At 47.0% G+C, this 23857-nt stretch overlaps 1 protein-coding gene across 1 annotated transcript; it reads left to right on the forward strand.

Moving 5' to 3' along the window:
- Nucleotides 1-370: 370 nt before the first annotated feature.
- Nucleotides 371-23710, forward strand: RAC1 (Rac family small GTPase 1). The gene is made up of 6 exons (XM_053275936.1): nucleotides 371-706; nucleotides 13047-13118; nucleotides 14886-15003; nucleotides 20451-20513; nucleotides 21803-21962; nucleotides 22112-23710. Exons 1-6 carry the CDS (start codon nucleotides 672-674, stop codon nucleotides 22240-22242), a joined length of 579 nt encoding a protein of 192 aa, XP_053131911.1. The 5' UTR covers nucleotides 371-671; the 3' UTR covers nucleotides 22243-23710.
- The last annotated feature ends 147 nt before the right edge of the window (nucleotides 23711-23857 follow it).

The raw sequence follows: 23857 nt of genomic DNA on the forward strand, positions 1-23857 counted from the left end.
AGGGCCGACAGGAAATGAAGGGCGGGCGAGGAAGCCGCCCCTCCCCCGCTTCTCTCTAGGTTAGTGGCACAAAGATGGCGGCCCCGCTTCCGCCGAGGCCCTCAGGAGCAGGGCGGCGGAAACAGCCGAGGAGGCTGCCGAAGGCCGAGGCTCGAGGCCTGACGAAGAGAGACGAAGAGCCGCGAATTTCCGAACGTTCGGGCGCCGCTCCACTGCCGCCCCTCCCGGGTTTCCGAATGCGGGCCGAGGAGCGGCGAAAGCCGAGCGTTCCCGAAGGCGGGTAGCGGACGGCGCCTCCTCGGGGGCGGGGCTAGCGAAGAGGCGCCGAAGGCTTCCGAAGCCCGACGCTCTCCAGTCCCCCCGCCCCCGCCCCGCGCCTCCAGGCCGAGGGAGCGGGAAGGCGGGTCCGGGAAGGAGCGCGAGGCCGGATGTGAGCGGAGCGGCCGCTTCCTGTTTCCTTGCAGCTCGCCCCGCGTTCTGGGTGGTGGCCGTTGCCTCTGCGCCCTCGCCGCCTCCGCCGCGCCTCGCAGGGGAAGCCGGGGCTGTGCGCGCCCGCCCGCCCCCGCGCAGCTCTTCGCAGGCCTCGGAGTCTGGTGGGCTTCTGGGCGGCCCCCTGAGCAGCGAGAAGCGGCCCCGAGTCCCGGCCCGAAGCAGCAGCCGCCGCCGCCGCCATGCAGGCCATCAAGTGTGTGGTGGTGGGAGACGGGTAAGGCCAGAGCGCCGGCGCGGAGTGGACGACCCCCAGCCTCTTCCCTCCCTCCGCCCCAGATACCGTATTTACCCGATTAGGAAAGGACCTCGAATTTAAGAGGACCCCGTGTTTGTTTGTTTTTTAAAAAAAGGTTAATTTAAGTGCTGGTTATGCTAACATTCCCCCGAAAGGAAAAGGATTCTGAATTCAGGATGACCCTCCCTTAAAAATACCGGTTATGCTTATCACTTGACTGAAAGGAAGAGGACTCTGAATTTAAGACGACCCTCCATATACTAGTTATGCCTGTCACTTGCCTGAAAGGAAGAGGGTTCTGAATTTAAGGCAGCCCCTTTGAAACTTGAGGTTGTATCCCTGTTTACCCAGAAGGAAGGGGCTCTTGAATTTAAAATGAGCCTCTTAAAAATACAGGTGAAATACAGGCTATACCTAAGTTTACCCAAAAGAAAGAGGACTCTGAATGTACGATGACCTGTAATGTCTAATTAGAATTTAGGTGGAAAGCTAGTCTTGGAATTCCTGAGCCATTTTTGGAAGGGTGGTATAGAAATCGAAATTATAATTATAATTCAAGTAAATAGGATAAGATAATTCTGGGGAAGGGCTTGGTAGATGGCGTAAGGAGTCCTTCCTAGGAGTGGAGATCAGAAGGAGCTTTCTCATGCCAAGCCCTCCCTTCCAGTTGCCCTGACTATCAAATGCTTATATATTGCTTTCCAACCAATGGTTCTCTTTTATGGAGCAAAAGAAAGCATGACCTTAGAATATTAGAGTTGGAAAAGGACTTGGGAGGTCTTGAAGTTCCGCTGCCTGTTCAGTGCAGAAAATCGCTAGTGCTCCTAAACAGGGTTTTCTGTTTTGATCTTACAACCACACAAGCAGCAGGCTGTGGAGGGAGATTATGCTGAGCTGAATAGGGATAGTTGGTCTCCCCCTGCTAAAAGTAAGGCACCACTTTGAAACGGTCTCCTGTTAGCAGGAGTAAATCTATCTGTTTTCCCCTCCCACCACTGTGTGGAGTTTGGACCCCTTCCTGACCTGTACCTGGGTGTAAAGATGGGCTTAAACCAGATTCATCAGCATCATGTCACTGGGTGGGGAGAGTGAGTGGGTTTAATACTAATCATACTCTTCACGTTGGTGGTTTGTGGGTTAATATATTTATACGCTGCCTGACAACAGGTATCCAAGGAGACTGACAGTAAGTAAGACACAATACATAACGAACATTGCACACACCAGATGTCAAATTTTCCTTAATAAAAACCCCAGACCCATCCCCCACTCTCCTCCCCCTGCAACATAATTAAACAAGATCCGTCATTCCTTACTGTCTCTGTGGTGTAGAGCTAAGTGTTTTGCAGTTCGATTGTGCTAGCCTGGTCCTGTGCATGGGTTACTTCATAAATCTGCTATCTTATCCTTGCTTGCTTAAGAGTAAGTCCTATTGACTGCAGTTGAGCTTTGTTCTGAGTAAAAGTGCATGGGATGTTTACATAGGATGTAAATGTACGGAGTTCAGAGTAAACATGCCATAAATCTTGCCACGCTCTCAGTTCATTCCTGTATATATTTATATCCCGCTGTTCTACCAAAGAGCCCAGAGCAGTGTACATAGTTATGTTCATCCTCACAATAACCCTATGAGGTAGGTTAGACTGAGAAAGAAATGACTGGCCCAGAGTCACCCAGTTTCATGGCTGAATGGGAATTTGAACTCTGGTCTCCCCAGTCCAAGTCGAACTTCAAAGTTAGCCATTGCTGGTTGGTTTGTTCTAGTCTCTCGTTCCTAATAATTTGGTTGATTCCTTCAAAATAAAGCATGTGGGAAGGCCTGGCCATCCCTGCTCCTGGCTGATCCTACCAGGACAGAATATAGAGCAGTTTCTAATGTTGGGTTGATCACTGTTATAAGAGCAATCCCGGCTCTGAAAACTTACACCACAAAGTCTGCTGTTAAGGGGAACCCCCGTTTTTCTTTCTGACTCCAGCATTAAGGACATGGGCTGGGGTAGTTGTGGGGGAGACGGCTGCATGAACTCAGCAGTGGAAGTTCTGATGCAGAGGGAGGTGTTTCCTTTCATGGGAGGCACAGAGAGCCTGTGTCCTGTCCACTGGAGGGGAAGCTCTGAAAAGATACATGTGGATGACCGTACTTTTAATGTTCCTCTGTCAAGTGCTGAAGTGAGTAAAGAGCTCTGTCCATATAAATTGTGCTGAGGTCTGGAGTTATTTCTATCAGTAGCTGAGATGGTGCTTGCAAAAAAAGTTAGCTGGTGTTGGCAGGGGAGCCTTCGTATTTATTGTTGCTCTTTAGAAAAATAGTGGGCTTCCTGTGGTATTGGTGTAAAACCTCTGCTCCACTTTGAGGTTAACAAAGGAAATCCACTTCCTGAAATCATGTTGAGGTTGCTTTAGGTGGTGATACTAAGCATATTTACTAGAAAGCACGTCAGTCCCATTGAACTCGTTGAGACTTGCAGTCCCAATCCTAAATCCGTTTGCTCAGAAGTAAGTGGGATTTCCTACATGGAGCCCTGGGGATGAGTTGGGTTGGACATCAAAACAGAGGTCATAGTAAGATGTGCTTTTTAATTCCTTGCTATGTTGAACTGTTGATCTCCACCACTAAACCCTCTTCAAAATTAGTCATTTTATTACTTCAGTGCTTATGCAGTTATGACTTGCAACTCTCCAGTAGTTTGCTTTCTGCCTCTGAAGTCTCCAATTTTGGTTTGTTAAAGCACACCTGAGCAATGTTCCCTCTTAAGGCATACGCTTGTGCATGCGCGCACAGGTTTTAAGCAATATCCAGCAAATGGATCAGCTGGAAACTTATCTGGGAGCCACTGCTCTGATATAGTCTGGCTAATGAGGAGTGTGTCTGGCAAAAGGCCTTGCATGTTGCAAAGATGTTGCATGTTTGTTGCACCCCACTGAAAAGTCCCTGTCAGTGAGGGGCTGCCACCCGTCGTCAGGCATGGAGGTCTGATTTTGATCTCATGTGCAGAATGTCAACCACACACTCCTGTGGCAGAAGTGAAAGAGCATAGCTTTTTTTCCTCCTTCCAAGGGGGAGGCCACTTGGAGCCACCCTTGAAGTGGTGGGATGAGTGGCTTCCTTGCAACTAGTGCCTGCCGCCTCCTCTCTGTGTAGCCCTCTTCTGGCTTCTGGTGGCCATAACACAGGAGTGCTTCTCAACCAGTGGTACAAACACTATACTTAAAAATATATAGCCGTACAGAGCCCATTTGGATCCAGAGTCTGGCAATGTGTAATATACATAGACACACAAGACACAGAGTACCACTGGTGACACTTCACATTTTGGCAGATGGTACCTAGTTCTGCTGCCATGGAGCTGTGTGACCCGGCTCTGTCTAGCCCAACCCTGCCAGAAGTGGAGATGGCTGAAGTTGCGGTGCCCTGGCAGCAAGGGGCAGGAACAAGAGCAGAGAGCCCCTGCCCTCCTCTGCAGGCACAACTGTGGGGTAAGCTTCTCAGTTCTGTGCACAGCAGCCATTTCTGGTGGCAGCAGAACGTACAAGTATAATAAACGTATAGCTGTGCCGTCGGGTCGGTGTCGACTCCAGGCGACCACAGAGCCCTGTGGTTGTCTTTGGTAGAATACAGGAGGGGTTGACCATGGGCTCCTCCCGCACAGTATGAGATGATGCCTTTCAGCACCTTCCTAGATTGCTGCTGCCCGATAGAGGTGTTTCCCATAGTCTGGGAAACAGACCAGCGGGGATTCGAACCAACAGCCTCCTGCTCTCTAGGCAGGTTGCTTCCCAGCTGCGCCATTAGGTGGCACAAGTGTAATACTTGTGCAAAAAAAAAAGTAAGCCCTGCTATAAAGTGTGAAGGAGTTCTGGGGAACTGACTTGTATATTTTTGTGATACCACCAAATGGTGACATCTTCTTATCCTGTAATAATTCTGTAACTTAGTCTTCTTACTCAATACCCCATAAAGGTACAACTCAGTTATATAGTTTCAGGTGCACTTTTTTTAACTCCAAACTGACTTCCTTGTTCCTGCTGGCTTCTGTTATAAAGACTATGCTGAGAGGTGGATGTGTTCCTTCATCCTCCCCTGACACTTTTCAATGCTGGATAAACACTTGTTTTTGAAGAGGGACTGTTGCCAGTATCGGAGTGTCTCTTTTTTCCTTCTACTGGATGTCAGAGCTCAGAGGAGCATCGCAGGCCAGCTGGAAAACAAGACGGGTTCTGTGCAGCTCGGTTTTTTTAAAAAAGGGAAATGGAAACAAGAATCTCTGTGTTGATTGAGAATAACTGGGCATCATAACAAATTGTGTTGCTTCTCTGAGAACCACAAATCCTGCTCTAAAGACCACTATTGCCACCACTCTTTCTGTGTAATGGGGGATGTGATTTAGCCTTCACATTACTGAAACATAGAGAGATGTTTGAGGAAACAGAGGCTTAAACTGTAAAATGTAGTTTGAACAGCTGAACAACTTGCACAAACATGAAGGAGATTGTCCCAAACAAACCAAGGAACAGAGGAAGCAAGAACTATTATGAACAAATCGTGGTTTTTAATATTACATGTATACAGTGTATGCATTTCAAATATCTACATGGAATATAATTCAGAGTTCAGGGATGAGAGCTCAAAGTCTAAGGTTTAATGAAAGTCCAAGAATTCTGTTGACCATGTCATAGAAAAAGGGAAGGAGAGCTGGTCTTGTGGTAGCACGTATAAAGTGTGGCCTTTCCTGAGCAGGCTCCACCTTGTTTTGCATTTGGACAGGAGACTCCATGTGAGCGCAGTAAGATATTCCCTGTTGCTCCGTGGAAGAGCAGTTGCCCGCAGAAGGCCCCCGGTTCATTCCCTAGCATCTCCAGATAGAGACTCCTGCCTGGAACCTCAGAGCCGCTGCCAGTCCCTGTAGACAACAGTGAGCTAAGGTGGACCAATGGTCTGACTCGGTATATGGCAGCTTCCTTTGTTCCTAATTACAAAAGATTGACAAGTCAGCTGTTGTGTCACTTGCCCCATTTATAAGATCATCAAGAGTCCATTTGGATTCAGAGCTTCAGTAATCCACGTACACGACTGTAGTGACAGTCAGGCTTGAGAGAGGACTAGGCCTCCGTTAGAGACACTGATTGGAGGGTGGACCTCTCCAGATAAGGAAGAAACCCCGGGAGAATCAAATACCTGTGGCCCAATCCAGAGTGAAGGGCAGGGTTTATTGGACAACAGCCTATAGCAGGGTTTCTTAACCTTGGGCCCCCAGATGTTGTTGGACTACAACTCCCATCATCCCCAGACATGGCCTATGGCTGATGGGAGCTGTAGTCCAACATCATCTGGGGACCCAAGGTTAAGAAACCCTGGCCTATAGAGGAGGCCTCGGAGTGAGGTCTGATCAGCAGCTACTCTAGGGAAAGGGGAGACCAACAGTCTTGGTCTGGGAATCAGCTGGAAGTTCCTTACCTGGAAGTAAGTGGTAACCTTAAGACAGTTCTGAGGCTGCAACTAGTGCAGAATGCAGCAGCAAGACTGCTGATGGCACTTCTGGCCGGATGCACGTCACCCTGGTCTTAAAGGAACTGCACTGGTTGCCAGTTTGCCACCGAGCCTGGTTCATGGTTTTAACACTGACTTCTAAAGCCCTGAATAACCTGGGCCCCAGACACCTGAAGGAACGCCTTCTCCCATATAGTCCAGTTAAGATCTGTAGGAGAGGCCCTCTTGGTTTGTAGTGCCGCCATTGTCAGCATTTAAAGGGGTAGGAGCACGTGAGAGGGCTTTCTTTGTGGTGGCCCCTAGGCTGTGGAAGGCCCTCCTCTCTGAGGTGCGCCAAGCTCCAACATTGGGGACATTCAGGAGAATGGTGAAGACACACCTCTTTACCGTGGCCTTTGGCTAGAGATGTCGTGGTTCTTCCCCTCTCAGGCACTGCGGGGTTTTTGGTTTTTTTTAACGGTGTATTTGATTTTATGATGTTGTATTTTACTTATGTTTTATATGAGTTTTATTGTAACCCACTCTGAGACCTTTTGGGTATAGGGCGGGCTAGAAATGGAAGGAAATAAATAAATGATGATAGGGTCCAGTTCAGCTAGATGTGTCGGGGAATTTGTTTTTGTTTTAAGTGCATGGATCTGACTGCATGGTTCTTGTAGTTCCTGGGGAAAGGTTTTACTTTAATGGAAGCAGTGATTGCTGATTCCTCTGTAGTTCTCCGTATCCAAATTATCAATACATCCTTGTTCCAGTGTGTCACTCCTTTTTGGGTCCTGCCCTAATCACATGCTCTTGAAGGCCTAAGACTTCCTTGTAGGGAGGGGTTTCCCACTGTACTCACCCCGAATAATCCCTTGGAAGGGTGAATCTGCTCCTATTACAAAGTGGATGGTGGCAGCCTACCTGGGGCTCCTCACAGCTAGAGGAAGGATTTTGGATCCCTCCTCACTTCTGATCCAATATCAGCTCCCTTCATAGCATCCCATATCAGTCTGGAAAGTCCCCAGAACATTGGGAGGGGAATTCAAGGGCTGCCTGGACCTCCAGCCTGAGAGGCAAGATGCCTCTGAATGCCAGTTGCTGGGCTGTAACAGCAGGAGGGAGGGCCTGCCCCTTTCAGCTCCTGCCGGGGGGGGGGGGGGCTTCCCGGTGTCACTGTGATGTCTGGTTCACTGTGTGAATCAGGCCGCTGGACTAGACGGGCCTTCTTGGGCCTGATCCAGCAGGGCTGTTCTTATGAAGGAGAAGGCAAGAAAGCTCGGTTGCATGAGCAGAACCCTGCGTGAGACTCTTTGAATCTTGTGCATTGTTCTCAAAATACTTTAGAAATAATATAACTCATAGATTGAGAAGTGGTTTAGGAAAACTTGGAACATAATGATTATGTTAAAGCAGCAGTTCAGAAACCCTGAAATTGACAAAGGCCTGCTTTATTAATGCTTGAAAAACAGCGGGAGAAATTTATTTCAGTTTGGAATAAGAGATTTTATAATTAAAATGAAGGTATGAAAATTCTACAGTAATTTTGTTCCTTCAAGTTCATGGTTTTGTGGTATACATTTTAGGGATGGGATGACCAAATCTTCAAGTTTAATTTGTAGCTTTATGATATGCAATTTTGGGTAAACTGAATTGTTTGAATTCTTTCTAGTAAACAGTAACAATAAACTTATGATTTGCTAATATTTAACACTTTTTGTTTAAGGCTATACAAGTTGAACAAAGTGAAGATACGGCTTTGAATATGAAACTCATTTAAAAAAACACCCTTGCATGTTGTTTATAGGGCCCACAATGTTAATACTGAATTTAAATAGTTGTTTTCTGTCTGTTGTGTAAACTGCTCTGTAGTGGACTCTGTAGGAATGAATGTATGGAGACTTGTTGCTTGGAAAGTTTTTCAGTCTTGGAGGGCCAAGCATGGCAGTTGAGATCCATTAGCTAGATTTACATCCAGATCCTCTTGTTTTCTTAATGCACATACTCTAGGCAGGTTGCATCTTCTGGCATGGATTGGGAGAGGGTGGAAAAGCAAATTTGGTAAAGAGGCAGAGAGGCTAGAGAGAGGGATGCAGACATCTTGATTACTGACATAAAATATAAAAATATGGGAGTGTCTGTTAAGAGTTCAAAAACCAGGAACAGGGCCTCTGAACAAACTCCCCCATATTTTTATGAACTGTTCTCTGAAGTATCCAGGTTATTGTATCTGCCTCTAGATCTAGTACACACTGCCATGTATCTTTTTGGGGCTCCTTTTGCAGTAGTTATGCTTCTTTCCATTTGCTGAGCTTTTGGAACTTGCTTACATGTATTTGACTTAAACTGGTGATGTGGGGCAGAATTGTTTTAGAAGAACTTCCACTATCAAAATTTTCTGCGGAAACATTCCCACCTGCTTCATTGTAAATAACATATTGGGTCAGATCTCAATCTGTCCTAGAGTACTGGGGGAAATTTGCAGGGTATATCTGCAGAATTCATGCAAATGAGGGGAATTTTGCATGGGAACCCCCCCCCCGGAAAATCGTCCAATTCAAAAATTTCCACCAAACCCACTCCACTGTTTAAGATGTATTTCCAATTATCCTTTTAGAGTAATCAATCTTGTTAAAACAGGATGGAAAAATCAGGGCATGGGCTAAAGCAGTTGTAAACTCTCTTCACAACTTTCTGGTTTGCAATAATTCTTCTAAATCACAAAGGGTTACCAACTGAGCGTCTTTGGCTTAGTGTTTCCCTAGAAAGGATTTGGCCTCACTGAGATTTTTTAAAGGTTTATCTTAAACTTGAAGGGAACAAATCGTTGGGAAGTCTGGGCAGATGAAACCTTCATTTTGGAGTTGAGTAATTGTACAGAACTGATTCATAGGGCAGAGAGCCAGCAAGCTGAGAAGGCAGGAAGCCTAGAATGGAGGAACTTCACAATGGAGTCTTGTGGGACTTGTTTATTCTTGTTGGCATTTCCTTGTTAGTTTTAGTGGACCTGCCTGACTTGTGTTACGTGGCCACTGTGGAGGTAGTTCGCTTGATCCTTTTGTGCTTGATTCTGAGCCTTTCACTGCTTGTTTCCAGGACAAGCTAGAGTGGCTTGGATAGCCTTTCCTGTTATACAAGGAGTAGGAAGAAACAGGAGATCTGTAGATGGCAGAAGGCTTGATGCTCCAGGATTTATAGTGTGTGATCATGAGCAAGCTCCTTTTGGGGTGAGGCAGAGTGGTCCATACATCTTATTCTTTCTGCAAAAACCTTGTGAGGTAGGTTAGGCTGAGAGATGGACTGTCCTGAGGCCACACACTAAACTTCATATCCCCTTCCATATCAGAACACAACAGAATTCTTTCTGCCAAACTGATCCTCCTGGGGATTTGCGATCTGAGTTAGTAAAACGAAAGCAAAACCATTTGCTGAACAGTACACTCATTTAAAAGAAGGTATGAGTCACTAGAAGCTGCTCCAAAAAGTTTTCATTGTGCCATCTAAAAACATAACTGTGCACTCTGATGCATGGACTCCCCAGTCAGGGAGGAAGTTCCAAAATACAGGTGCAGCTGTAAAGAAGACCCTGCCTGGAATCTGAGATTCTTTCACAGATTCTATAGATGGGACCCTGAAACAGAGTTTCCTGTAGGGATTTTAAAAGGCAGGCGAGCTTGGATCCTGTTTGGTTAACCTGTCGTAGTGGGGTTTTCAGACTTGGGTCCTCAGATTTTGTTGGATCACAACTCCCATCATCCCCAGCCACAATACCCAAAGGCCATTGCAGCTGGGAAGGATGGGAGTTGTAGTCCAAACCCAGTTGGGGACCCAAGTTTGAGAACTCCTGCCACAATATATTTTTACTAGTAACCACCTTCTTGCAATTAGATGTTGTAATGATTGGTCAAATATTGGGTTTTTCTACTGTTTTATTGCTCACTTGGGTGCAGAGGGGTTCTAATCCACATTTGTAACTATGATTATAGAGCTAGGGGTTGGTAGTTATTCTAGGCATGATTTGTAGGGCTGGATGTTCCCTGAAATGCATCCAAGCAACATACCTAGTATTGTGATCTGCAACCTGTTCCTTTGCATGTCTGTTTAGCATTAAGAGGCAGTAGTTTGTCAATAGTCTGTCAAGTCTTGAAGCATCTTCCAAGGTGGCTTAATTTGGGGTCCAGTTTGGAAACTGGAATTGCTGCCTCTGCTCCCAGCCTGAATGAAGACTTCCTACACATCTGGAAGGAGCGCATGGCCTTCTTGTAGCCTCCTCCCAAGGCTGACTGAAATGTTCATGGGTCGGGTAGGGTTAGGGTTGTTGAGTTCATGAAACCCACTTTCTTTTAGCTTTGCTGCACCCTCTGTGACAGAGATTAAAAGTCAGAACCTACAGCTACATGTTCTGCTGCCTTGGCTGTAGAAAGAGAAATGCAGCTTCTGTCAATCCCGGAGAACAATTAGGATGATGATGTAATTTAAACTACATGCAGAGTTGTGTAATGCTGGGTGTAGCTCCTTGAGTTTTCTCAACACGGAATTTGCACTTCTCTGAGACGCTGTGCCCAACCCAGAGTATGCCTGTTATAATTTCTGTGTGGGGCTTTCAGCTAAAATTACACTTGCGGACTCCTCTGTGAACAAATATTTGCTATTTTAGAAGCTGGTAGTCTCCACTCTGGGCTTGTGGAGATGATGACTCACTCCCAGGAGCCTATCTGGAAGGGGAGGTCTTGGACATCGGGGTGTGTTCTCTGGCTCCCTTCACTGTGAGGAGAAGGGAACAATAAACTAGGGGCCATTAGAATGTGGCGTCTTCCTGGGCCTGAAGGATAAAACCCAAGAGAAATCTGGGAGTGGTGGGGAGAGGAGACGATCTCCCGATTGCATTTGTGCAGTCTCTTCCTTGGTACAGCTCTGGGGCGGTGGGGCGCTTCTCGGCCTTTTGGCTAAGATCAAGTGTTGATCTGAGCAGGTCTGTTGTGCTGCAAGCCTACTTTAAATGCCTGGAACAGACTCCTGTTTGCTCAGACATGCCGAGTGACATAGACACCCCGGCAATATCTGATTTCTGGACAGATGTCTGTTAGGCTTCTAGCTTGCCCAGCGGCTTTCATCTTCGAAGCACTTGGCAAACACTGACAGTCAGCACTCCTGCAAGGCAATTGCCTTGTTGCTCGAGTTAGGAAAACTAGCGAGTGTGTGGCCTGCAGCTGGGATTACAAAGAGGAGGTTCCTGAATGTAAGTGGCTGAGCAGCTCTCCGTTGCAGGCTTCCTTTCTGTGCATGCTGGCACTGCTAAACAAATGCCCAGAGCTCCTCAGAAGGGGGAGGGAGCAGAAGAAGAGTCCTGCCGGACCAGACCAGAGATCCATCTAGTCTGGTACCCTAGTCTGCCATCTAGTCAGTGCCACCAGCTTCAGCTGCTGTTGTGCTACAGCTCCATCATCCCTAGCCCTAGTGGCCAGTAGTCGAGGATCATGGGAGTTGTAGGCTAACAGCTGCAGGAGGACCAGACCCCTTCCCCTGGCATCTGTCAATCAGCGATACTCTGCTGTAAGAATCCCCCCCCCCCCATTCCCCATACAACCTGTTCAAGAAGCATCTGGAAAGCAGTGGAGACAGTGGATGATAGTTGAAGGTGCCCCGTCTCCCAAAGGATATTGTGAAGTGCCAAACGGTGTGGAAAGGGGCAAGGGCAGCCAAAATACGGATACAACAAATATTATTTATTTATTTACATTTCTAGCCTGCCCTATACCCAAAAGTCTCAGAGTGGGTTACAATAAAACCAGTATAGAACATAATTAAAATTCAGCATCATAAAATCAAAAATACAGAAGAAGAAAAATACAGTGCCTGAGAGGGGAAAGAACCACGACATCTCTAGTCAAAAGCCAAGATAAAGGCTGGTCACCCTTCACCCTTCTCCTGAATGTGCACAATGTCGGAGCTTGACGAACCTCAGAGGGGATTTATATGCTGCTCTTCAACAAAAGTTCCCAAAGGAACTGGAGACATGTATGGAGGAGGAATACGCCTCTGAATACTAGTTGCTAGGGAGGTCTGCTGTCTTGCTCGTAGGTTTCACGGAGCAATCTTTCTGGCTGTTTGAGTAGATGGGTCTGATCCAGCATGACTTTTCCTCTAGGTTCTTATGACACCCAAAGTGTAGGGACTGAAATGGAACTCTTGAATGTACAAAATGGCAATGGGCAGGGGAGGCGGAGGTGAACTGCACTGAGCCCGGAGATGGAAAGAAAAGCAAACCAAATGTTTGTTATCTGGACCGGAGAATGATAGTGTGTCTGGCCAGTTAGGCGCCAACAAGGAATAGCCGTATCCATGCTTCTGGAGTATTCAGTGCTTTGCTGTCTAGTTCTTTAACAGTGTGCAAACTGCTAAGCAAAATTTGTATAGTTTCACCACAACTCTGCAAGGTAGCTTTGATTGAGACTAGTCCAGTGCCATTGAATGAATAAGTTAATGTGTTATAACCCTTTCTGGATCGTTCTGCATCAGACTGTAAGTGGGCATTACCATACCTAAAAAACCAAAACCTCTCTGTCCATGGAAAGCACCATGTCAGGGTGAAGGCTAGACTCAAATACTTTCTCCTGACCTGTTTACTTTCCATGGGCAGGGAGCCCATACAGGCATGAATGTCCATGCCTCACTGTTTGGACCCTTCTTTCAGTTTAGTTCAGGGGCTCGGAGTATTAAGTGTGTCTTGACTGGAGGAAAGTTGTCTTTAAAGCATATCAAGTGCTACTCATCACATTCTTTGACTTAATTATGATGCCTCTTCATACAAATGAGTGCTTATCTGGATTTTCTCTCTCTCTCTCTCAACAGTGCTGTAGGTAAAACATGCCTGCTCATCAGTTATACAACCAATGCATTTCCTGGAGAATATATCCCCACTGTGTAAGTATTTTCTCTTTTGTTTTTCACTTGCATCCAAAGGGCTGTGCAGCTGTTGGTTTGTCTGTCATTGCAATGACCCTGCCAAGCAGATTTAGCGGAGGGAGGCCTGAATAGGCTTCATGGCCTAGCAGGGGTCCATGACTCTCTCTTGCGCCCATCCAGCACTCTGACAGCTCCATCATACTGTTGCCAGCCAGAGGTTTTTATCGGCAAGTCCAGCTTCTGCCTCAAGCTAAATGCAGAAGTGGGTGGCACTGAATTGTACCGTTCATTTTCCTCTTCGGGCTTTTTCACACAGAGCTCCTTATGTACCCCAAGGACATGCCCAGTGCCCCCCCCCCCGATGCCTTGCTAAGTATATTGCAGGGCTATTGTTCCTGCTGTGGGAGTAGCACCAACCCAGATCTCTCTTGAACATGCAGAGCTAGGGCTGTGTTGCTTTGGAACCCAGCTGTCAGGCGAGGTGTGCATGCTTGAAACATGTATGTGTCACACCTTCTTATTCTCTGGTTGCTTGCGTGATAGTGGTACATGTGCTAGGAGCTGAAGGTCGACACTGCTTTCTGCCACACATAGATGCAATGGGAAACCTGTCAGTGTCGGGCCCCTCTGTCACCTGCGGAACCTTAAATAATCTTTCAGTCCCAGTATCTAAAAGCGGAGGGAATAAGATGTTTGCCTGACTCATTGGCTGGGTTGAGACAATCCTGGCTCTTAGTTCCAGTGCTCCCTGATTGGGTGTCATGGGTTTAGCAAACCAAGAAACTTTGAATTCAGCTGAGAGTGTGCACAGGGGCTGGCGGGGGGGAATGCATACATCTCAGTCCTAATCCAGCCAACAGCAGTTGATTGGATTGTCTGACCTGGGCCATTGACATGCAGCCCTTCTGTGTGTTCTGGGTGCAGCGCTACATAGTATTATGTGCTGTGTAGGCATAAGCTCAAGTCTCCTGGGATTTAGCTGAAACATCACTGAAATGAATGAGAGTGGTACAGGAGTAAAGCCCCCGTCTTACATAGCTTTCATATGCTTTATTGGGGCTTGTGTAGTAGTAGTAGTAGTAACTTTTATTTCAGTCGCTGAGCAGCAAATACAGAAAAGTAAAAATTCCTAAAAACATTTAAACATACTGGGGGAAACACCAACATAGTTTAAGGGGAAGCAGGAAAAAGGAAAAAACCCGATTTAGTATATAACAGGAAGAGATAAATACAGGTCTCCAATTCAGTATATAACAAACCGATTCAGTATATAACGGCTATCCTCAATAGACAGTAATGCTTAGTTGTCCAGGTACATGATGTGGTTGGGCGTGTGCAGAAAGTGGTGTTAGTGGATGTATTTGTTCATAGTTACATTTGCATGCTGTCTTTCGCCCAGTGGCCTCAAGGCGGTTTATAACACACATCATAAACAATGAAACACGATAAAAATAATTGAAATCGCATTAACACAATAATGGTAGCAACAATAATCTCATGAAGAAAACTGTTGTGACTTGGTGCCAATCAATCAGTCAATCTTTATTACGGTCTAAGACCAGCACAAACTTGGTACCTAAATTCAACCGAGAAGGTGGCCAGAGTGCACCTCTGAGGGGGTGTTCCACAGCTGAAGCCAGGCACCCTTATATCCGCAGGTGAGAATCTTGCTCTCAGGTGAGATTGAAGCCCTTTAACAGCTTCAAATGCTTAACAGCATCCTGTGCAGGAGTCAACTAGTTTTCCTCAAGGAATACACTACTAACATTCCTTCCCATTCTGTAGTTTCGACAACTATTCTGCCAATGTGATGGTTGATGGGAAACCAGTCAACCTTGGCTTGTGGGATACCGCTGGACAAGAGGACTATGACAGACTGCGCCCGTTATCCTATCCACAAACAGTAAGTTTGTTTACAGTGGGAGAAGGGTGTGGGTGTGGCTTCTGATCACAAGTTGGCAGAAGACGGAGAGGGCTTCCAGATCTGCGGGAAATGTGCTGGCGAACCCTGCAGTTTACACGGGGACTCTGGCATCCCTAGTGTTCATCCTTGCTAGTCCAGCCGGCAGACGAGGGGCCAGCAGGATGGTGCGGATGGCAGAGTCCACAAGAGCAACTCCATAGTAACTGGCACCTCTCTCTTCCGGAGCCTTTCTCACCAGTTTGGGTTTAGTGCTACAGCAGGAAGCCAGAGGTGTCACCAGCTGCCATCTGTGGAAGCCAAAGTGGCATGATCTGCTGGGAACATTTCTTGCACAAGAACAATTTCAGGTGTGCTTTTCCCGTGCAACCAGTGGCCTCTCCTGTGATTGGCTGGACCACTCCACTCCATCTGAGAGAGTTCCATAGATAGCAGCGTGTGGCCAGCACAACTTTCCTTCATGAGTTTCCCTGTGGACATGGTGGTTCTGCACTGCCATCTGTCTCTGTCAATAACTGCATTTTTGTCTGGCTGCCGAGGATTGTCATGGCTGAAGCCATCCTGACATCAGTAAATAGGGCGCGCAAACAGCCCTGTGCTTGTGTAGGAGTTCTGTTTTGTTTTGTGGCATTGGTGCAAGCAGAGTTCCCAGTGGCCCGTACAGACTCTCTTAACGGCTTCCCAACGCACCAGCTTCTGCCTCCTTGCTGCCACTAATCACTGTTGCTTACATCGTGTTTGCACGCACACACACGCTCTACATTTTTAGCCTGCTCACCATCGCTGGCCCTGTGGAATTGTTCAGCTGCTGCTCCCATTATTCAGAGGGGAGGCTGAGACTGCTTTCCCTGGGCTGCCCATCGGCTTCTGGCTGCGGGGCGGGATGCTTTTTGAAGGTCCCAAATCAGCACTGTCCTGTAAGCCCCAGGCTGCTTGGCCCAAATAGTTTCAGATTTCCTCCTCTCTCATCAGTGCTGAGGAATACCAGCAGAAACCCAGAATTTGCCAGAGCATCACAGTTAAATAGCAAATCTCGGGAGCAGAATTGTTCCGTCAGCAGGGCCCTCGGGGGAGGTCAGCAGCCCTGCTCAAAAGCAGCCTTTGTTCACTGCTGCTGCTCAGGCACAGTCTGACACGGTCATGGCTAAGCTCTTGACGATGCTCAGCTTTTCACTGGGGTGCGAGGGATGCCTGGTGGCAGAGGGGGCCTCATTGGAACGGCAGTGTGTGGAGGGCTGTGACTCTGAAGGGGAGCAGCGGGGGCAAAATCGATGGGCGGCCTCTTTGCACTCTGCCCGTTGAGTTGTCGTGGCCCGTTCTTTACAGGGAGATGGCGAATGAAGTAGTCAACTCCTGAATTCAGTGGCTGCTGCAGCTCCTCTTTTCAGAACCGAAACTTCCCAAATGACAAGATAGCCGACTGGTAGAATAGGCGGTTTCTCGGGGCCAGTGAGAGGGCAGGACAAGCATCCAACCCAAGTTCAGGAGTGGTGAGCGCTCCCGTCTTGCAGTTGTGTGCGAGTACAAAGCCAGGTTGGAGGTGGAGGTTGTGATTGTGGGACTCTTGCTGGGCAGGGGGGCTCCGTCCCCTTCCTGGCAGCTGGGCCCAGCTCTTTAATGAGACAGGAAGGGAAGCCCTCTGGCCCATGATCCCTTCCCTGCCTCCTGCTTTGCTCTTTACTTGTACAGAGTTGCAAAATGGGAGCACCCGCAGCTCCTGGACTGGCATCCTGCCCTCTTGAGCATCACGTGAACTAGCTGAGTGTCTGTCTCTAAGCTAGATTTAGGAAATCTCACTAAGATTGTTTGAGGGATAGTTTTTGCCCTGTCCTTGGGGTTCAGAGCGGGGGGAGGCATTCCTCATCTCATTCATGTTCAAAACAATCCTGTGGGACCTCTAGGCCACTCTTCTTCTCTGTGTTACAAACCAACAGACAGAGGGTGAGAGTGGTTGACTGATGTATGGTCACCCTTGGGGGCCTGTGGCTGTTCTGAACCAAGATCTCCCAGGTCTGCTCTCCACTCTGCTAACTAATGGGTGACGGTTCATCTGCCTTAATTCTTGCCCAAATCCTGAGGGAATCGGTTCTGGTTCCCACGAGACCACCAAATAGGGCCTTTTCCCCATCTCGGGCCTGAGACCTGTCTGACAGTGACCTGTCCTTGGCTACATTGCTGTTTCTAAGAGAACTGCCGGAAACGCCAGAAAGGAAAACCAAAAAGGGCTCTTTGTTCAGAAGGAGACTCAGAGGGAAGAGTGACTCATTTGGTGCAGCCGCCAAATGAGGAGGGAAAAACACACCTCAAAAGTGACGGATTTGCCAAGTGAAGCCGCAGTGAAAAGAGATCCGTGGCTGTTTTGATGCATCCATCTTCGTCAGACCTCTGAATGCTGGCATGTCCTCCTGTTAATAGGCTCCAAGTTAAGGATGAGCAAAGCACGATAGAGGAGAAATCTCTCCAAGGATTGGGCTGCCAAAAGACGTTGGGATATTACAAACCTAAAAGTGCCTAAACTGCACCCTGCCTCACCGGCAACTTCAGGGCAGGGTATTGCAGTGAATTGGGCCAAAAGGGACAGAGCAAGTACATGATACACCTTGGGCGTCTGGTGAGGTTTCGCCTGGTTGCTGCACAGCATGGGAAGCTGGCTTATACAAGAGTTGGACCCTTGGTCCATCTCACTCAGTATTGCCTACACTGACTGGCGGCGGCAGTGGCATCTCAGGCAGGAGTCTTCTCAGCCTAACCTAGAGATGCTGCCAGGGATTGAACCTGGGACTTGCTGCTCCATGAAGAAATTCAAAGCAGCTTTATTTGGAAAAACTCCTGTCGTTTCAGTGGAACTCTCTTTCAAATGGTTGTTCTTCGAATCGTTATCTTAGAGCTGAGCTACATGTTCAAATGAATCACAGTCAGATATTCCTAAGATTGCATCCTTCAGTATATAGTCCGCATGTATATGGTGTGTGGTACATGTCTGAAGATTCTTTTGTGTAAAAGTGCCCTGCCTCCCTGAATGCAGGAAACCACCCCACCAAGGTTAGGCTAAAATAATTCTTCTGACCAGCCTGCTTTCTGTAGTCCTAAACCCATCTACTGTTGCAATCGAGGTCTTTGGTTTTTGTGTGTGGAGGCATTTGATCCCCAACTGCAGTTCTGAAATGGTATATGAGCCTAGGAAGGCCATCCCGCATAATTCAGCGGAAGATACAGGCTAGCTTCTCTTCAAGTCACTCCTAACCTTAACTGAAGTTGTTTCATGCTGTTACTAGGTTGAAGGAACGAATGGTAAGGATTTAACTCCAAGGGTGAAACGTCAACCTCTCTGCGTATGTAAAACTTTCAGCCATTAAGCTCCAAGCTCTTTCCTCTTTTTTGGCTTCTGCTCCTGCAGCTGTCAGCTAGCTCCCCATCTTCGGGTGCCCTGTTATCAACTTATGGACCTGGTCCACCTCTGAGTCTCTGCTTTTCTTTGAAAAGGAAATGTATTCTTTAACAAACCACAGTTGTCATGTCAGACCAGACTTCTCGTGGGTAGAGGCCATTTGGAAATGCTTCAGATAATCCTTTATTCTCTGCTGCTGGGCTCGAGGACATCTTGTGTGGGTTATCCTTCCCACGGGCTCCAGAGGCAGGAGTGTGTCAGTTAGATGGAGGTCCTTAAGAGCCTGGGGAGGATGGCCTCACCCAGTTCCTTTAGTCCTGCACCAGCTCCAGACACAGCTCACCTGTCCCTGCCTCTGGAGCCCGTGGGAAGGATAACCCACACGGATGTCCTTCGTGGTAAGTAACCAACACTCCATTTTCCTGGATGGCAAAACTGAAGCATCTGGAATTGGCAAAAGGAGGTGAGAAAGTGGCTGAGAGGCTCTTCCATAGCTGGAGGGGCTGTGGGAGCACAGGAGAGTGTAGTGCTGCCCTCCCCCAATGTCCTGCTGCATGGAGAATTCTTGTTGCAAGGGCTTGTCTGCAGAGGTGTCGAGATGGTGACCTAACAGCAGGCCAAGAATGGCAGCACAATCAACTAACACTCCAGTGGACCTCTGATTCTGTGATGGCGCTGGCGCTGGTCTGCATGTCCTGTAACTGGGAGGTGGGATGGCAGGGTCTAGAGCAGCAAAGGTGGCTCTTCCAAACAACTGACCCCTCAGATGGCCCTTGGGAGGGCAGCCGGCCACCACTCTGGCTTGTGGCAAGCTACCCCTCGGCTCGCCACACCAACAGGTAGCTACTTGGAAAGAAGGTGGACAAACTGCGACATCCCAAGGGATAACCTGATGCTGGCATTGCAAGCAGAGAAGATATTTAAATATGCTGGATTGGGGTCCCAGAAACAGTTTGGTTAGCAAAACCGAAGTGCCTTCAGGGAATTTTAAGTCATTGATTGGCCCTGGTCTATGCAAACAGTCGATGAAGTGTGTATCACTTCAGACTGCAGATAATTCTGGGAGGTTTTTTAAGTTCTTCTCTCATGGGGTGGAAAAATCACTACAGCTTCCTACATGTTTACATGGTATTCAGAGTCCTCCTGCCTCTGAAAACTGGAGGTAGCTGTTAGCACTGAGGACTAGTAGCTATTGATAGACTTCCATAAATTTATCTAATCCCCATGGCAGAGAATTCTACAGATGAATTGTGCACTGTGTGAAACACTACTTCCTTTTGTCAGCCCCAAAACTAAATTCACTTAATCTTTGCATAGTAGTGAAGATTGGAAAACTGGTTATTGGCCATACCTTGAGACTGTGTTGCAATCACCAATGTACTGACTAGTAAGTTAAAGTCCCGTGGATCTATGTGGGGTTATTTCCAGGTAAATGTGTCCAGGATTGGGCTCAGATTACAGAAGAGCTGGAATGCTGTCAAATTCACCACCTTACTGGAATTTGAAGAACCTCAGGCGAGAGAGGGCAAAGCCACCAGCACCTCCTCCCGCCTCTTCAGCCCAGTTTGGCATTGCTCAAAATAGGTTCTCAGGCTTGGGTCCCCAGACTTGGGTCCCCAGAGGTTGTCAGGATTACCACGCGCCTCCTCCTCAACCACAGAGGCTGAAGGGCAGGGTGGTGGGAGTTGTAGTCCGACATCTGGTGACCCAAGTTTGAGAACGCCTGGCTCAAAGCGTTGTGATGCAATTATCAGACAAAGAGTTGATTAGATCACAGGGCTAGAACTCAGGTGGGCAGATCCTGCACACATGCACACCCCGGCCGGGTCCTCCAGATTGAGCTTCCTTGTGTGTACTTATTATGCCGCATCTTGAACTGCAAAGAAACAAGATTTCAAGGTGTTCCTGTGCTCCCAACCCCACCTACTATCCACCGGTACCTGGGAATCTCCGCAAGTGGAGGGGGAAGTCTGATTATATAGGGAAATAATGAAACCAGGAATATAATAGAGACTGAGATTCTTAAAATATTGTTTTGCAGGATGTGTTCTTAATTTGCTTTTCCCTTGTGAGTCCTGCATCCTTTGAAAATGTCCGTGCAAAGGTGAGTGGAAACTAGTTGCCTTTTTCCCCTTGGGTGCTTCACAAATGCTATTTAAAGTAGCAGAATAAGCTACATTTTAACATCCTCATGTGAAAACAATAGAACCTTACTTGCTCTAAATGAAAAAAATTGTACTTGAAATAGTCACAACAGAAGTGGTTTTGATTTGGCTTGTTACAAGTTCTTTGTCCCTTGAGAAATGTTCTCTGGAAAAGCTCAGTGTTTTTCCTCCTAACAGAGCTCAGAACACCAGATTTTGACCATTTAGGCTGCTCTCGACATCCAAAACATAGCTGGCATGTATGCTGCAGCAGTTGGTTCCTCTGTAACCATCATGCCAGTAATTCCTTTTCCTTTTTGCACACACAATTGATATCAAACTCTTGCTTTAACACGAACAAGCTGTGAAGGCAAATGGCAAACTTCATGCTAGGTGGGCTGTAATTGGCAGCTTCTTCCTCAAAGTGCCCCCTGGCGTTGGACAGCCAGCCCCTCAGCGAGAGAAGGTCTTGGGAAGGGCTCCCCCTGAGGCCCGCTTACTCCTCAGCTGGGCTTGGATTCTTGGTACTGCAGTGGTCTGATCCCTTCCTCTGCTGTGTGGGGGAAGGGAGAACTTGTGACCCCTGCTAACTGAGCCCAAAGGCCCCTTTCAAAGGGTGGGGTTCTCTTGTATTCAGCCAGGGGAGAGCAACTGCCCCTGTCCAGCCCTAGCACAGTATCCCTTCCGTGGCTGTTGCTGGAGTCTACCTTGGGTTTCTTTTTAGATTGTGAGCCTTTTTGGGCCAGGGGACCACCTGCAATATTTTACTCTGTAAACTGCTTTGAGAACTTTTGTTGAGAAGCAGAATATCAGTGCTGTTGATAGTAGTAGATCCTTCCTTAGTTTAACTGCTGCTCCCCCTGCCTCCCTAAGTAATTTGGATGGAGGGGGGGAAATCACAGTGGTGTCTGCCTGCTACAGTAGTCCTAGCACCCAGCCTAGCAGGCCAGAGCCTCCCCCCGGTCGAGCAGTAGCTCCAGGATGAGAGAAGTTGGCTGCATGGCTGGACTCTGGCAAGCCTTCTGGGCTCTGCTAGAAGCAGAGGAGAGCCAGTTCTCTGGTCCAGTTTTTCATGTGTTGGAGGCCAGTCGGTTGGCCACACCTGCAATATGCGTGCAAATGAATGATGTGGGAGGAATCTCATCTCACTGAACACATCTGAATTGATATTTTTGCATGTTAAATAAGGCTTTGAGTTTAGACTTTGTTCATACATGCAAAGACAAACGACGTCTTTTTCTCTTTCCAGTGGTATCCTGAGGTGCGACACCATTGCCCCAACACTCCCATCATACTCGTGGGAACCAAACTTGATCTCAGAGATGACAAAGACACTATCGAAAAACTGAAGGAAAAGAAGCTGACTCCCATCACCTACCCACAAGGCTTGGCCATGGCAAAAGAGATTGGTAGGACTCTTGACCTGTTTGTGCAAACGTTAAGTCATTGGCAGGGCTGGTTCTTCTGGGGGATGCCGGGGCCGGGCGGATGTTAAAAGCACTGCTTATTCCTTGGGTCTGGGCTTTCTTACTATTTGAGGCTTGTTTGTGTTCTGCAGGTGCAGTAAAATACCTAGAATGCTCAGCACTTACACAGCGAGGCCTCAAGACAGTCTTTGATGAAGCTATTCGAGCAGTTCTCTGCCCCCCTCCTGTAAAGAAGAGAAAGAGAAAATGTCTCCTGCTGTAACACCCCCACCCTCATCCCTCCCTCTGAACCTTTTGTGCTTTGCTCAACACAGTGGAGCATTTGCATCAATGCCAAGTTCTTCTGTTTAAAACAATAATTAGTTCTCTTCCATCAAATTTTTGAACCAATCAATTTCACTTTCCCCTTTGTTTAAAATGTTAGATTTGCTTTTCTTCTACTAAAGAGATCCTTCCTAAAAAGAGACGTAAACCTATGTAAAGGCCTTATTTTTTCCAAGTCCTCTTGCTCAGATTGAGTGTTGCCAAATTATTCTGCTCATCTCTGTTGCATTGTTGTGCTTTGTAATACTGAAGCACGAAACCTGTTTTTTTAAAAGTCAAACAGGTGTCTTTAAAGATACTAATGTTTGTTAGGAACTGCAAAACTTTATAGGGTTTTTTCCTCAGATAACAGTTCTTGTATCACTAGGAAAACATCGCTGTTTAATGCATTCATCATTGCAGAGCATCCTCTATCATGTCCAAACAGATGCAATAATTGACAATTCCAGATTCTCTCTTTTAAAAGAAAAAAAAAATCTCCTGCATATTAAGGACTGTGATGAAACTGTTTTCCTTGAAATGTATTGTCTTCCTTGACAGCAGGATCCGGTGTTAACTGGTGAAAGAGATCTGGTTGGTCAAGGAAAGTGGCCCTGCAGTATTTTGACACTGTACAGATCAATTTACACGACATTGTCAACAAACTAGTTACACTGAATAGATTTTCTGTTGTGTATAAAACCAATAAAATAAATCCCTCGGGTATACCTGAACAGTAGCTGAAAGGGAGGTTGGTGTTTTTATAGATCACTTGTTTGCATTTCCCAGTAGGGCATTCATTTACTACAATTTTGAACTGGTCATTCCCACATGTTCTCACTAGATGCTTTTTTTTCTTGTAGAATTTCTTCCTCCTGAGCAATATAACTTGTATTTTAAAACCTTTCTGATATATTTGCGTTTTTTGTAGCCTAGAATATTCAAGCATAGCTTTCGCCCCCACCCCGTTACTTCTGCTTCAATAATATCCACGCTTTTGAAGCGCTCTTATCGTTTTCAAGTGACTTGGCGTAAGAATCCTGTGCAGCAGCTTTGCCGATTCTAGTGACTCCTCCTATTTTGCACCACCTTAATGACCTTTCTCAAAGATCGCCATCTGCCAGGTATCCTGACGCTGTAACTTTACTAATGCTGACATCCCTCCAACCTCACTGTAAACACATACCTCCTGTCAATTGATCTAGTAATGGTCATTGGTTACTGTGAGGCTTCGTAACCTAGTTCTAACAATGTTCTGTACATCCCACATGCTGGCAAGAACACAACATTGAACTGCAACCTTTCAACTACTAGAACAAAAATCTAAATGGAGTTTGCAAGATTGTGAAGTTTTTACATTGATCTTTTTGGTAATGCGATTTAGCAGTATGTTTTGCATGTATGACTTAATAAATTCTTGAACCGCACAGGTGGTGGCAAAGCTTGAATTTGTGAGCAGAAGTTGCACACTGACTATGGGACATGGACTCCAAGACTGTGTGGCACAACTCCTTTAGCAGTGACATATTGGAAAGTGATTCGTATTGGTCACTGGGAGTTAGAGTTAGCTACCA

This window comes from Hemicordylus capensis, chromosome 13 (assembly GCF_027244095.1).
Source record: "Hemicordylus capensis ecotype Gifberg chromosome 13, rHemCap1.1.pri, whole genome shotgun sequence".
Classification (NCBI taxonomy): domain Eukaryota; kingdom Metazoa; phylum Chordata; class Lepidosauria; order Squamata; family Cordylidae; genus Hemicordylus; species Hemicordylus capensis.